We start from the raw sequence: 15,845 nt of genomic DNA, 5'->3' as shown, positions 1-15,845 counted from the left end.
TTCAGACCCGCAGGTTCTTGGTTACAAGAGCACAGTGCTTCTCACCCGGTGTCAGGGTTCATGTCTAAGCGTCCGTCTGCTTGTCAGAGGAGCTTCTTGAGGGGGATGGGAGTACTGGGTTTTACTTGGCTTCTAGCTCCATGCCTATTACATAGATGATATCAGTATGTGTTCAGTGCAGAAATAAACCACCACTGGCTGTGGGTACATCTTGGTGGTTAAAGCACAAATTCAGGCTTTGAGAAGAGCTATACTTTCTGAATTTTAATCCTAACCTTTTACTGACCTTTGTGTAATCATGGCTCAGTGATTCCGTTTTCCATAAAACAGTATCTGTATATCCATCCACCCCTCTCTATTATCTATCTTCTATCTATCCATCCTCCAATATCTTCTCTCCAACATCCATCCATCCATCCATTCATCTTCTATCATCTATCTACCTACCTATCTACTTTATTTTGTCCCAAAACTCATGGCAATTTTGAGATGCAGAGGCAATATGAATCAGATCTGCGGGAATAAATGAGGCCTGTTTGGGAGCCAGTTTAGCTATTTCAGACCGCTGATTCTTTCCCAAACATGCTACATACATTCACTTTAGGTGGCCCCTTTGTGACCTGGAAAAATTAATTCAGCTCCCCCAAAGGCCTCATCCCCATGCAGGCACTGTAAGTATGTGGCCCTACAAACCCCTAGCGCTGTCACTCAGTCCCCAGCAGTGTGGCCACTGACATCCCCCATCTCTTTCAGACAACCTGTGCCTTCTACCAGCATTTGCTGGGCGGGTGCGTTTCCTGAGTGGCCGTGCAGTGCTGGATGTCACCGATCGCCTGGCAGGTGAGCACCCCCAGCCCCACCCCACCCAGCCTCCCGGTAGATTTCTGTTCTCTCCTGGCCTGTGGTCGAACCATTCACCCAGTTATCTTAGACCTGAAATAATTCCCCCCCAATCATTTAAAATTCTGATAATCTTTTTTTTGTGTGTGTGACAATCTCCATATTGCCAGAAGACAATCTTTGTTTTGATCAAAATTAGGTAGGTTTGTACAAAAGCAAAAGTGTCTCTAAAAAACTGTTAAAGGTTGAATCCTCCTAATCAGAAAATTAGAAATGCTCCAAAATCTGAAACTTTTTGAGTGCTGACATGACATTAAAAGAAAATGTACATTGGGGCAATTCCGATTTCAGATTTTTGGATTAGGGATGTAGAACTGGTAAGTATCATGAAAACATTCCAAAATCAGAAAAAAATCTGAAATACTTCTGGTACAAAACATTTTAGATAAGGGACACTCAACCTGTGTGCGTTTCTTCCTCCTTGCAAACAAGGCTGCTTCTAGCCTATAGAGTACCTTTGTGTGAGTCAGAAAAAGCCTCCCTTTCCAGATAGACACTGCCTAGTGGGTGCATATGGATTGGTCAGTTGACAGCACCATCAAGAGAATTAGAAAAAGTTGCCATGTGCAGCCTTTAGCATATGCAGCCTGGCAAACAGGCACCGGCTGGGTTTCAACCCCACAGGACCCCTTGGCCAGTGCTGGGACTGTACTATGTGGAGACGGGGCCTCGGTCTGAATCTACTCAGCCTTGCTCAAGCTCCAGCTAACGAAGGGTTACTCCAATCCTGTTTCTGCTTTGAGTCTACAGGAGAAGTCCAACTGACTTCATTCCAGGGCCGAAATCTGTTCTTGTGATCCTTGAGGTGGCAACACAGAAAGGACACAGGCTTAGGTGTCCACACACCCATCTGCCGCCAGCAGCCCTGACCTTGGGCAGGTTACTTATCTTGGTTTCATGATCATTTTTGCTTGCACAAAGCCTCCTCCTTTGCCTCGGGAAGGTCCACATGTGGCCCACAGCTGTCACTGCTGCTCTAGGATGTGCCCCCTTCCTCCCACCCCCAGCTCTATGCACTGGATCATTGAATCCTCATGACCAGCCTCCAGGAGGATGTAGATTCCACTTGGTGGAGAAAAGGAGAATGGAGCTTAGAAAAGTGAAATGCACAAGGTCCCTTGGTGAGGAACCCAGGATGTATCCTGAGAGCCTGGCTGCAGAGCCAAGCCCCCAACCCTGTGCTGTGCTGCTTCGCCCTGACACTGCCTCCTGGATGCCTGTATGCACCCTCCACACAGTGGCCAGTCTCTCAGCCTCTTGCTCTGCCCACACGTGGCTGCCCTGCCCGGAAAGCCTTCTCCATTCTTCTTCCTCTACCTGGGGGATGCTTGCTTGGCTCTGGCATTACCTTCTTCCCGTGTACTTCTCAAGACTGCATCCCACATGGTATCACTGGTCTCTCTGCTGCCCTCACCTCCTAGCCCAGCTGTGAGCATTCAGAGACAGGCCCGGCACATGCTGCATGGCTGAGGACCTCGACACTAGCTGCCCTTTCAGCTTCTCCCCTGCCCCATCTCTAGCTCCTGGCCTTGCCTCTGTGTGGGTTCTATCCTTCCAGCATTCCTGGAGTGGCCTCTTACCTTACGGGAAGGCAGGTGCGAGTGAGGCAGGGCCGGCTGCAGGTGAGCTGGGGGAGAACAGGGTAGGTAAGTAAGATGGTCCTAGACACCAGACACGGAACCCTTTGCCATTGCTCAAAATCAGCATTTTCTGATTTACCTGTCCTTGTCTGGGTAGTTTACAGGGCCCAGAGGTGGGCAAGTATCTTCACCTTATCCACTTACTGTAATTTTTTCTTGTCTATTTCCAAGAGACCTCAAAAGCAAGAGCTTCTCCATAGGTCTTCTGTTAACTCCGTGTCCACCAGGAACAGAGAAGAAAATTTTTATTGACACAGGCGAGGACTAATAATAGCACAGCTTAATAGGAGTAAATCTTCTGCTAATTACTTCAGCTGCTTCTAAGCTTGAGTTTAATGGGGTTTTCTCCCTCATGCTGGCCCCCAGAAGGGCCTTGCCATCTTTGCCAGCTTAAAAGTCAACACCTGCCAGCCAGGTGACTGCCACATCCTTGCACCTGGGGAATGTGGCTCTGAAGTAGCCTGAGTTCAATTAGCCAAGACGTGAGCGGAGAGGGTGGTGTGAGCTGTGGAACTGAGTTTGGGTGGGGACTGCTACTCTTCCCGTGGAGTGAGCTTCTTGGGGGCTGAGGTGTAAACATGCCTCACTCTGCGGAAGAGAATTCAAGGAGCAAGAGTGGATCAAATGTAGCAGGATGGGGAAGGGGGCTCTGTCGGGGGCAGGTGGAGCCTCCAGCCTTTGGTGGGGATGGGGGTGGAGGGTGCGTGCCTGGGTTTGGTTCTTGAGATAGTTCTCGCTTTTCCCTGCTGTATTAGCCTATTCTCACGCTGCTGAGAAAGACATGCCCGAGACTGGGTAATTTAGAAAGAAAAAGAGGTTTAATGGATGAACAGTTCCATGTTGCTGGGGAGGCCTCACAATCATGCCACTCATCTTACATGGGGGCAAGGAAGACAGAATTTGTGCAGGAAAATTCCCCCTTATAACCTTATAAAACCATCAGATCTCGTGAGACTTACTCTCATGAGAACTGCACTGGAAAGACCTGCCCCCATGATTCAATTACTTCCTACCGGCTCCCTCCCATGACACGTAGGAATTGTGGGAGCTACAGTTCAAGATGAGATTTGGGTGGGGACACAGTCAAACCACAGCACCCCCCATTAAAAGAATTGTGTTAAAATACACAACAAAATGTACCACCCTAACCATTTTTAGGTGTACAGTTCAGTGGTAGTAAGTGTCCATGATTTTTGCAGTCATCTTCAGAACTCTCACCTTGCAAAACAGAAACTATGTCCCCATTAGACACTAGCTCCCCATTTCCCTCTTCCCCAGTCCCTGGCAACCACCATCTACTTTCTGTCTCTATGATTTTGGCTATTCTAGGTATGTCATATAAATGGAATTATACAGTTTATCTTTTTGTGTCTGGCTTAATTCACACAGCAGAATGTCCTCGAGATTTATCCATGTTGTAGCAGGTGTCAGAATTTCCTTTTTTTTTTTTTTTTGAGAGAGAGGTTCTTGTTCTGTCACCCAGGCTGGAGTGCAGTGATGAGATCTCAGCTCACTACAACCTCTGTCTCCCAGTGCAAGCCATTCTCATGCTTCAGGCTCCCGAGTAGCTGGGATTACAGGCGCCCACCATAACACCCAGCTATTTTTTTTTTTTTTTTTTTTTTAAAGACAGAGTCTTGCTCTGTTACCTGTTCTCTTCCCACTCAGCCTGGAGTTCAGTGGCATGATCTCGGCTCGCTGCTACCCCTGCCTCCTGGGTCCCAGTTCAAGCAATTCTCCTTCCTCAGCCTCCCACGTAGCTGGGATTACAGGCACGTACCACCATGCCCAGCTAATTTTTTCTGTTTTTTTTTTTTTTTTTTTTTTTTTTTTTTTAAGTAGAGATGGGGTTTCTCCATGTTGGCCAGGCTGGTCTTGAACTCCCGACCTCGTGATCCACCCGCCTCGGCCTCCCAAAGTGCTGGGATTACAGGTGTGAGCCACCACGCCCGGCCTAATTTTTGTATTTTTAGTAGAGACAGGGTTTTGCCATGTTGGCCAGGCTGGTCTCAAACTCTTGACCTCAAGTGATCCACTCACCTAGGGCCCCCAAAGTGCTGGGATTATAGTCCTGAGCCACAGCACTTTGGCCAGAATCCCCTTCCTTTCGAAGGGTGAATAACATTCCATTAAATGTGCATACAACATTTTGTTTATCCATTCCTCAATGGACACTTGGCTGCTTCTGCCTTTTGGCGATTGTGAAAAAGGTTGGTATAAACACGGGCATACAAATCTCTGTGTTCTCACCTATTTTTGCAGGTGAGATTCCACAGGGATTGAGGACACCTTTGAGTTACCGTTATTCAGTGCAGGTAGCTACTCAGGGTCATTCATTTTCTTGTGGTTCCCTCTCACTGTCCCCCTTCTAGTTTCCCCTCATCTCCCACCCTGCGGCTGACAGGGACTGCTTTCCTGTCACCTGTTTTCTTCCCACTCAGCCTGTTTCAAGCACGGGGAACAGAACTCTCAACTCTTTCCAACCAGTGTACCTCTTCACTCCACTTTATAAAGCTCCTCCAAGCCCTTTCCTCCAGGATCCTTTCCTGGGAATGCTGGGGTGACCCACAGGGTACAGTCCTGCCCTTCCAGTTATCAGGACCACCTTCACCTCTGAGGGAACTGTGACCCTCGGAGGTTCCCTGTAAGAGCTCCGAGGGTGCTGCCTCAAAGCCAAGATTCCTTGAGAAACGTCACAAGAGAGTGTGAGGCTGACCAGAGGGTGGCCCAGGGCATCTTCCCTGGTTCCTCATTATTCCTGGCTGGCTTTGAAATCAGAGGGACCCGTGGGGCTCTCAGGGGAAGATATCCTAGGGGATTAGATGATGTGGTCCTGGTGAAGGAAGGACAAATTGCAGATTCATGAAAAATAAAACATGGTGGCTCACACCTATAATCCCAGCACTTTGGGAGGTCAAGATGGGCAGATTGTTTGAGACCAGAAGTTCAAGACCAGCCTGGGTAACACAATGAGACCCCCATCTCTACAAAAAAGTAAAAAAAAAAATTAACTGAGCGTGGAGGTGCATGCCTGTGGTCCCAGCTGCTGGGGAGGCTGAGGCAGGAGAATCACTTGAGCCCAGGAGGTCGAGGCTGCAGTGAACCATGATTGTGCCATTCTACTCCAGCCTAGGTGACAGAGCAAGACACTGTCTCAATAAATAAATAAAAAGTAAAGCTCCAGGTCAGCCTCTGAAATATGGAATCCCTAGAAATTTGGGGACAGTGTGAGGTAGAAAGAGTGTGGATTTTGGAGTCCAGGCAGATTTGGCCTCTGTCCTCTGCTTTGGCCTTTGCCTTGATTTGAGTCTTGCTTTCCTCCTCTGGAAAACGGACAAGCATCCTGCCTCTTGGGGGTGCTGTGAGCATGAAGTGGAGCTGTGATGTGAAGCTCTGAGCCCTGGGCTCAGGCAGTTTCCAGGATATGGAAACTATTCCACAGAATTCCCGGCCCACAGAATCCATAAAGCACTGCTGTTGGTGGTGTTTGCCTGCTCCAGCACTTATCCTTCGGCAGGATGACGGGCAGAGCATGTGAATCGCAAAGCCAGCTTCGTTAGTGCTAATGCGCTTAGGATAATGCGGCCACAGCTGAAGGCCCGAGCAGCCCTTCTGGGGACCCGGGAGAGCCCTTGATGTGGTGTTTTTTTTTTTTTTTTTTTTTTTTTTTTTTGAGATGGAGTCTCGCTCTGTCGCCCAGGCTGGAGTTGCAGTGGCCAGATCTCAGCTCACTGCAAGCTCCGCCTCCCGGGTTCCCGCCATTCTCCTGCCTCAGCCTCCCGAGTAGCTGGGACCACAGGCGCCGCCACCTCACCCGGCTAATTTTTTGTGTTTTTAGTAGAGACGGGGTTTCGCCGTGTTAGCCAGGATGGTCTCGATCTCCTGACCTTGTGATCTGCCCGACTCGGCCTCCCAAAGTGCTGGGATTACAGGCTTGAGCCACCGCGCCCGGCTGATGTGGTTTTGATGTGGCCACAGCCCTGGCATTTACTCAGGTGATGAAGAGCTGGTTGGCAGATTCAGCTGGCTTCTGGGTTTTCTGGGGGTTAGAGAGGGTTGGGGGCCTTGGGAAACCAGATTTGGGGGCTCATCACTGGAATGGTCTGTGTAGAGCTTGCTGGTTCACAAGCACGTTCATGCCTCTGCTGCTGGTCTGGTCCTGAGGTTTGGCATCCGGGCACCCGGGAGGCTGTGCTAGGCTTCTCCCCTCCCAGCTGTCTTGTCTGCCAGCATGCTTCATGCGAGAGGGTCCTGATTTCCCTCTCCAGTAGTTTTTCTCTGTATTTGTGTGGACTTCCATAGGTGGTGATGTGGATAAATGCAGTATTACTATAGTTACTATTTGTCACCTGCCTGCCTACAGGTAGGCACTTTATGTATATTTATTATCGAATTTCTAACAGACTTGAGAGGTTGGTTCAGCATTTTTATCCTTACTTTATGGGTTTGGAAAAGGCTCAGAAAGGTCAGGTGGCTTCCTCAGGCTGACACAGCTGATGGCGGCAGGATTATAACCAGGTGTGCCTGCCTCTTTCCTGTTCCCTGGGCTGGAGGAACCCTTATGATTGTCAGAGATTCTGCATATTTCTGCCTTTGCGTGCCCCTTTCTCCATAAAACTTTTAAAAATTATAGTTTCTGACTGGTTGGTGTAAGCACAGATATAAATCAGTTGGATATATTCATATATTTTCTACTAATGTTAAAAGAAACTAACACATTTTCGTAGGCCCCTAAATGTGTCATGATCCTTAGGTTCTGCACCTGCTGGGTTGCCAGCCCTTTGGGGGACAAAGTTGGTGTCCCAAGAGAGGGAAGTGGGAGAGGGAGAGAGTGCCTGGCTCAAGTGACTCTCCTTTTCTGCCTGACAGTGCTGGTGGCCTCAGTTTACCCCCGGAAGCCTCAAGCTGTAGAGCGGCATGTCCTTCCCATCCTCTGGCACTTCCTGAACACCACCACAGGCAAGGGCACCCTGCCTGGACCCAGCGGGAACATCCGCGGGGTGGTGAGCAGGCTGGCCAGGAGCCTCCAGGAGCACATGGGCCCCCGCCTACTGGACTTCGCCGCCAGCCAGCCAAAGCACGTCCTCAAGATGCTCCAGGAACTCTTAAGACTCGGAGTCCTTGGGAGGCAGCCACAAGGCCACTAACAGAGGGGTGGCCCCTGACAGCAAGACAACTGGCAGCTCATACCCTTTTCAGCTGGATTAAAGATGGATCTGAAATGGGCAATTATTATTTTTTATCTTATTTTTGAGATGGAATATTCTCCTGGTTACTTTCCCCCTTAGAGTTCCAGATGTACATGGTCTATTTTGAAGTAGAAATAAAAGAATTACTTATTTTCCTAAGGTTTTATTATCTTGTACTTTTTTTAATCACAGAGAATTTTCCAGTAACTAGGTTTGTGATGAACAAAATGAAATGTGACAGCAGCAAAACCAGTTGCAGACAGTGTTAAGCGTTAGGAAGAAAAAGGGTAGCACAGCCCTGCAAGCTGCAGCCCGCTGGAGACGATAGTTGTCCATCTGTGAGCTGCTGGGCAAGCCCTCCCGAAACCCGCAGCCCGAGGTGGTCATGGAATCCAGTCCATTTGTTATGGGTCTGATTGGAGGTGAGTGTAACAAATGTGTTCAGGGACATCGTGCTTCTGCCCTGCAAAAGCTGCAGCGCGTGTCTGTTGGTCCTGTGGGAACCTTCTGATGGGATCTGCGAAGCTTATCAAAAGACAAGTGGAATTTGAGATTTGCATCACTAAAAGCCTTCTCTAGAAGTTGGAGTTCTGGCTAGTTCTGAAGAGGACTAGACAATGCTTTGCCATCGAAACACCCTAAATGGAGATGCATGCAGAGCGTAAAGTGCTACCGGTATGCAGATGCTGCCGAGTCTCTGAAACTGCACAGGCTGCGATTGTGAGCCACATCAGAAGCCTGGAGGGGCGTGTGGGCACAGCACAGGCCAGGACTTGTGGAAGCAGGGAAGGTGTTGGCCCCTGGGGGAGCAGCCAGTGAAATGGGGTCCTGGCAGTTGGAGAGGGAAGTCTGGGGCTCAGGCTCTGGACACATTAGGTAGGAGTGGCTCTGCCTTGGCTGGGGCCAGTGGCAGGTTAACAACTGTGTGATCAGAAAGAGTTAGAGCTAAGGCCGTGACCTCAAATGCATAGGCAAGGCAGGCCTGGTAAGACAAAGGCTGAAGGGGCAGCATCCCAACTCTCGCATTGGAGCCCAGCCTGCAGCCACGCGCTGGGGCAGATGCAGGCACACGAGGCCCTGAGGGCCCAGCCTCATGCCAGCAAGTTTTCTGGCAGACGCCCGCCTCCCCTGTCCTTCCCCAGTAGAACCTCTTTCCCCTGTCACTTGCCCCCTAGACCTAACATCCATTCCACATCCCTGTTCTGAGCCTCTCCTGGAGAGTCTGGCTCTGGAAAGCCCCGAATCTACTCACTTATGTATTTCCAGACCCTGCCAGGCTGAGGAAGCCACTCTCCCATCTTGCCTGTGTGGCAGGTGTAGTTAGGCCGGCTCCTCCTTAAGCCCTGGGGTGAGGCTGGGCATGCAAGTCATCCCGGGCCTTGGGCTTGTCATAGGCGGCTTAAGAGTGACTTTGGGTAATTCTAGTCCAGTGAGCTGCTTCTCACCTGATTGTGACCCCAGCATGGGCTTCCCTGCGACCATCTAGCTCTTTGTTGATTCTGACCGAACCAGGTTAAAGGCCTGCTAGACAGGCAGCCCTCCAAAAATGCCCAAGAGGCTGACAGTAAATGTTTTACGTGTTGCACAATTTAATGAATTGCGTTTGCCTGTCATCTGAGCAAATGTTTTTGGTTAGGTGAGGAGACTTGCATTTTCTGCTTTTATCCTAGAATATATCAGAACATTTCAGGATTTTTTAGATCCCTAGGAGGCCAGGGATGTAGAGTCTGGCGGGGATTTTGACAGCAGAAATGAAGCTCAGCAGCACTGTCCTGCCTTCCTGCCTTCCATGTCTGTTCTCACACAGGAGGTTTCCCATCCCATGGGCCTCCACCCACTCTCAGGGTGGAGGCGTTGAAAACAGCTGAAAACACTGGAAAAGTGCAGAATACATCTTTGCACTGTTCTTTTCCCTCATTATTTCAGGTTTTATTAATCACACCTGTGGCGTGACGCTGCTGGGAGGCACTGGGTGGCTCCGGTGTACCTTGGGAAATTTCCGTCTCCAAAGATTTCCTTACCTCATTACTTTGAAAACAAAGGGAAGACAGCATGTTGGTAACCTGGCCCTGGGCCTGTTGGGAATACCTGTGGGAATCTAATGGGATGGCCTGTCATGGGAAATGAAGATTGTCCCGAGAGCTGGGGCTGGAGCTGAGCCCACACATCCTTTGCTTGGCTCTGTGTGCGGCCAGGAACTCCACTTACATGAGATGCTCTTGGGGGTGGGAATACAGCCTCTAATGATGGAAGATTCTCTCTCTCTCTGTCTCTCTCTCCAGGTAACAAAAAATGCAGGTTCAGTCACTCACTGCTTGCAGACTCCAATGAACAAAAGGGAGGCCTGGTATAAAGAAACTGACTTTTTATTCCAAAACTAGTTTAGGGGAAGAAGCTGCCTTGAAGGGTACTGAGTGGGTTTTGGAGCAGAAAGCGGTCCCTTTTAAAGCGGGGGGTGGGGTGCTGGCGTGAATGGCATGCAGGAGAGGAAGCAGGCAGGTGGGGGAGTGCACATACTTGCTTTGATGACTTATGTAACGGGTGGTCGAGTTGGCATCTTTGTGGGCAGAACGAGGTTATAAAGGTGGCTGAAGCTCTTTAGGTGGGAGGGAGTTTCATAGTGGGCATACTTTGGGTTATTAATTGACTGTTGTGTCTCCAGGCAGTTTCCTGGTGGGTGCAAGTTCTGCTCTGGAGCTTCTAAGCACAGATGAAACTGCCCTGTAGGGAGAGTCTGGTGAAAGAGGTAAAAGGTTATAGTTGCATTTCTAAAGAGCTAAGTAGGAAGTGGGGAACAAGGGGAAACGGGGAAAAGAGAAGAGAAATAATTTTAAAAACTCATTTTGTTTCTTAGAAAAATGGGTGTACTCGGTTTAGAGTGAGACTCATAGACTGAAGACTTGTCTGAGAGCTGTAACTGCCAGGACTCCCTTTTACATCAGGTAGAATTTTTTCAGATTTTGGGAAACTTTTCCTCTAGGTCCCATTGTGGCAGGCCAGGTCTCACTAACACAGACCTCCATAACAACCGTTTCAATACGGAGTGAGTGGTTAAGTTAAACATTAAGAGCTGAGAGAGCTGGTGCCCTTATACAAAGGCTGGAATGTCACAAAAGCCCACCAAGAGTTTTGCCTGGGCCTTTCCTGGGCCTTGAAGCTTGACGAGATAATGAGGAATTCTTAATGGGACCCGTTTAGGATTAAACAAGTTTTATTAGGGGTCTGAAGAAACTCCCCAGGCCTCCACAAACAAGTTTATTGGGGGTCTGAAGGAACTCCCCAAACCTCCATGATTTAGCAGGAGACAAGATAAGGGTAATCACCGCAGCACCTGGACCCATTTAGATTAAGTGACTTTATTGAGGCTCCAGAGGAAGGGCTTTAGGACTTAGATCTTAGCTATAGATTAAAAGAAGTTAATCACCTGTGTCTTTAGATGAATGCACACTTACACACAGACGTGTAGCGTAGAAGGTATGTAAGCTCTGGAAAACTTTGTAATTTGAGTTGTTCTGGTGATATTTTCCAGGCCTTCTCCCTGTAACCAATTACAGAAATAAACCCTCTTCCTCCCCGGTTCATCTGTATCTTGTTTTTGAGCCACGAGAAATAGCAGCCCGACCCTCAGTTTGGTCCGGGAACAAAATCTCATTCTGTTTTCTCCTCCCTTTATTATCTCCTACCTTCTGAGATAATAAATGTTTCTCCCCTCTCATTGTGCTTCAGAATAATCTGGCAAGACTTAAAAAATACTGAGGTCTACCCCCACCCCACAGGGATTTTGATTCACTTGGTCTGAGGTGAGGTCTAGGCAGCTGTATTTTTTTTCTTTTAACTCCAGGTGATTCTAATGGCTGGGTGAATTCAAAAACCACAATAAAAAGTCCGATAAAAAAGGAAACTAGCCATGGCTTAGGCCCTGTGGGCTCGTGGCCTGCCAGCTCCCCTTACCTCACAGCCCTAGAGTGTTCTGGGGTTGACGGCAGAGACTGAGTCCGGGCTCCGGAGTCAGGCCTGTGGCCTGCTGGCATACGGCTTGGGGCCCATCTGTCAACCTCTCTGATCTTTCCAAATCAATCTCGTGTGTGGATGGCGTCGGTGCCCACCTTCACCTGGCTGTGCTGAAGATGAATAAGAACATTCTTATAAGGTACTTGTAAGTACTTATAAGGCCACGAAAACAGGGAGCTGTTCTCTGTTTGGGGCCTGTCATTACTCCAGCTATCTTCCCCTTTCTTCATATGCCTTCACAACCATCCCTCCCCGCAGAGAAGAAAACCCAGAAGCTCTTCTTTCCTCGCGGCCGTTCCCTCCGTTCCACTCTTCTGACTCTTGAGAATGGAGGGGGGATGATTTGAAGGGGAGCAGAGCGCTTTCTTGCCTAAAGCATTTTCCTTTTATTATAACTTAGTTCTGCCATTAGGGAAAGAAAGGGGGAAGTGACCGTAAGCCTTCTGTTCTCCTTGTAATGGAGGGAGGAAGATGGGGGTCCAGAAAGGGAAGCCGAGAGGAAGAACCAACCTCCTCATTAAATTCTGCAGTGTTGCAGGTCTGCCATTCTTCTTGATATCTTATAAGGAAGATATTATTTCTTTCATTTCCTGATGAGGAAACTGAGCCTCAGCGATGCTTAATGAACAACCTTAGCACAGGAATCACCTGGGAATTTTGGTAAAGTGCAGATTCTTCTTCAGCAGGTCTGGGTGGAGCCTGAGAGTCTGTATTGTTCAATTCCTAGGTGATGTCAGTCCTGTGAGTCTGGCAGGGACCACACGTTGCGGGGTCAGGCCCTGACACAGCAAGAAAGTGGCTGAGACTTGGGTATGTGTCCAGGCCTGCTTGACTCCAAAGCCCCTGACTTTCTGTTCCAGGATGCTTTATGGCTCTAAGACATTTACCTTCCCTTGGGTCAGTTTGAGCCCTTTGAAAGAACCCATTGAAGCCCCATGGATTTCTGGAGTTAGTCTGGTCCCAGAGTTTTGCTCCCAAAAGCTTCAGGGCAGAGGGTCTGTTTGGTCAGCTCTAATCATTAGGACATTCTGTGAACACTTGGCCTCTGGTGGGGATAGGATTTGCGGGCACAAATGAAGACAAATGAGAAAAGTGTAGTCTATTCAGAGCTTGCTTTAGCAAGGGAGTCTGCCATGATGACCTGAGTTTTGGCAGAGGCTCATATGCAAGCAGAGGAATGCTGCAGCTTCATAGTGGAAAAAGGGAAGACTTCAGGTATGCCCTGATTGGAAGCTGTTGGCCTGGGGATGCTATAGGCACCAAGTGTGGACTGTGGCTTGTTACAATATCACCCACAGTGATTGTTAAAGTAGAGATCCCTGGGTTGTACTCCAGACCTACTGAATCAGAGCCTTGATCGCTCACACTCAAGATTGAGAACCTCTGTCACGATCTCAAAGCTTTCAGTGGTTATTAGGTTCCCAGGCTAGCCCACACCTGGGAGTCAGCATCCCTGAATCAGTCTTTACCAAATGTGGTTGATGAAAATAATTGCTTGAGGAGATGGGGAGAGAAACAGGAACAAGTGCTTTTTAAAAACTCAGACTCAGTCTCAGCTGTAGACCTGTTACTGGGGGGGAAGGCCTGGGAATCTGCAAATTATCAAGCAGCTGATTCTGAAGACCAGGCAGCCTGGGAAGCAGCGTCCTAACTGCCTGCTCCCAGCTGGGTTCCAGATAGCACGGCAGCATCCCTGTGCGCATGGGTGCTCCCTGGTGTGTGTTTCTGAGTCAGGGACCTCTTGGGGGCTCAGGTTTGGTCCTTATCATTACTGGGGTTTATTCAGGGGGCGTGCTGGTTTCGCCATATCCCGTCCCCTGGTGTTTCAGTGAAGCTGGCTGTAACATTTGAAGGCTTTGCTTTGTTTTAATCGCATCTTTATAATTACCTCTCTGTGGGTTGACAGCTGTTATTAGCATCACCTTGGGTTCTCCTTGAGAATTTTTACATCCTTAAAGTGATCCGGCACTTCTGCAGCTGATGTCAGAAGCCGTTAACTAAACAATCACTTTAAAATGTCACCAGGTTTTGTAACCATAGCCAATCCTGTCCCCTTCCAAAGGAGGGAAAAAAAATTGCTAGATAAATAATTTTCATGAAGGCAATTTGTTTCCCAGGGTCTACAGTCTTTTCTGTCTCATCCGCTGGTTTTTACCGCTGTGGGGCTCTGGCAATAAAGAGCTATCTCCAGAAGGAGGCCAGGTCTGCTCCTGCCAGTTTTCATCTGGAAGCCCACTTCAGGGTTCGTGGCAATGAGAAGCAAAGATTTTTGGAAGATACTTTTCTCTTTTTCTTAATCCTGGCAGCAGTTTGTGTGTGTGTGTGTTTGTGTGTGTGTTTGTGTGTGTGTTTGTGTGTGTGTGTTTGTGTGTGTGTGTGTGTGTTTGTGTGTGTGTGTGGCTGGAAAATGATGGGAATGGTCGAGGTTCTCAGAGGGAATTTAAAAACTCTTGGAGACCTAGTTTTGAGTTTTCATCCAAGCTAGTTTGAGGAATGGCTAGGATTTCAGCTGAACTTTGGTGAGATATGAAAAGTAATTTCCTGGGCTAGGTGTGGCAGCTCACATCTGTAATCCCAGCACTTTGAGAGACTGAGGTGGGAGGACTGCTTGAGTCTGGGAGTTTGAGACCAGCCTGGGCAACAGAGCAAGACCCCATCTCTACAGAAAATAAAAAAATCGTAACTGGGCATGGTGGTGCATGCCTGTAGTCCCAGCTAATCAGGACACTGAGCTTACGAGTTTGAGGCTGCAGTGAACTACAGTGAGTTATGATTGTGTCACTTCACTCCAGCCTAGGCGACACTGAGTGAGACTCTATATCTTTAAAAAGAAAAATACTTTCCTATTTGTAAATGTTAGAGAAAATGGAGAATTTCTTCCATAGAAAGGTATGCTGTCTCCTTCCAGTATTGCCTTTCTGGAATAATCTAGATCCTGCTTTCCAGGTATCAGGAGGAAGGCTGGCCAGGGTAAGAGGTCTGCTCTGCCCTCACTGGCAATGTGTCTCTGGAGTGAAGTATTTTTCTCATGTGTAAAAGGTATTGAAAAAACATTTGCTTTGTCCATCTCAGAGTCTTTTTTCCCCTAAAGATTTAATGAAACAATGTAGATAATCGCATTTTGAAAAAGTAGAGCGTTACATACAAAGAAAGGTAGAATTGTTATTAACTGGAGGGAGCCTCATCCCACACTGCATGCAAAGCCTGCTGTTTAGCAGTGTTCAGAGTAATTGCTGGCCATCTATCTGACTGACTGACAGCCTCATGACTCAACATGGGAAAGACGAGAGATTCAGAGGCTTAATTTGTTTTTTTCCATGTGGTATATTTGACATATGTACTTGCGATTGCAAGCAAATGTTGTGAAGTCTTTTCTCTTCACTTTGAAAGACATGAAAACCTTCAAAGAAGGAAGTCAATTCTTGCTGAGTTTGACAGCTGTTTTTAAGTTTCTCCAAAGATCAAAGCGCAGCTCAGAAATGAGGGGGAAATGATACTGGCTTCTTTTCTCTTTATTAAAGTGCGGAGGCAGCAGAGATGAACATTAAAGACCAAAATGGCCAGGATTATGAGTTCCGTTCCCCAAGATGGCTCAAAAAGATGCCTTAGAAAAGACACGTTTGCCCCTGTCGTGCAGATGGTGGGATAAGTAGGCTGACATTATCACTGCTTTGCAGATGAAGATACGGGCCCAGAGATGCCGGGTCATAGAGCCAGGGAATGGAGGTGTCACGACTCAGGCTCTGGTGTTGTAAATCCAACCCTCAGGAGCATGATACTCTCTGGTTCCTGAGAATGAGTGGCCCATTTTCCATACCCCTTGTTTCTTTCCCCTCCTGCTCTCTTCCTCCTCTTTTTCTTTTTCCTCCAGTTTAGGCCAATCAGCTTTATCTGTGGGCATTAACTGAGCCCCGCCAGTGCTATCACTCCAGCCAAAACCGATTGCTGCCTCCTGTGCTAGACTTCAAGGGTGTCTGATATGACAGCGTTCAGAAGCGGGTGACTAGGTCAGTGGAATCCTAGAGCCACCTGATGCAGGGCCCATGGACTATTCACAAAGTTACTTTCTGAAGTCCAGGAGTGCAATCAAGCCTGCAGTGTCCAG

The 15,845-nt window shown here is 48.3% G+C and overlaps 2 protein-coding genes across 2 annotated transcripts in view; both read left to right on the top strand.

Moving 5' to 3' along the window:
- The window catches only part of TOGARAM2 (TOG array regulator of axonemal microtubules 2), a 73,190-nt gene extending 65,442 nt beyond the window's left edge, over nt 1-7,748 (top strand). Inside the window, 3 exon segments of the mRNA XM_050755230.1 lie at nt 754-840; nt 7,410-7,648; nt 7,650-7,748. Of these exon segments, the coding sequence (XP_050611187.1) occupies nt 754-840; nt 7,410-7,648; nt 7,650-7,748 (425 nt within the window).
- LOC126933840 (protein FAM136A-like) overlaps nt 1-15,845 on the top strand; it is an 879,973-nt gene that overhangs the window by 23,608 nt on the left and 840,520 nt on the right. The window lies entirely within an intron of this gene.

This window comes from Macaca thibetana, chromosome 13, assembly GCF_024542745.1.
Source record: "Macaca thibetana thibetana isolate TM-01 chromosome 13, ASM2454274v1, whole genome shotgun sequence".
Classification (NCBI taxonomy): domain Eukaryota; kingdom Metazoa; phylum Chordata; class Mammalia; order Primates; family Cercopithecidae; genus Macaca; species Macaca thibetana.
This window is presented reverse-complemented; position numbering and strand designations above follow the sequence as displayed.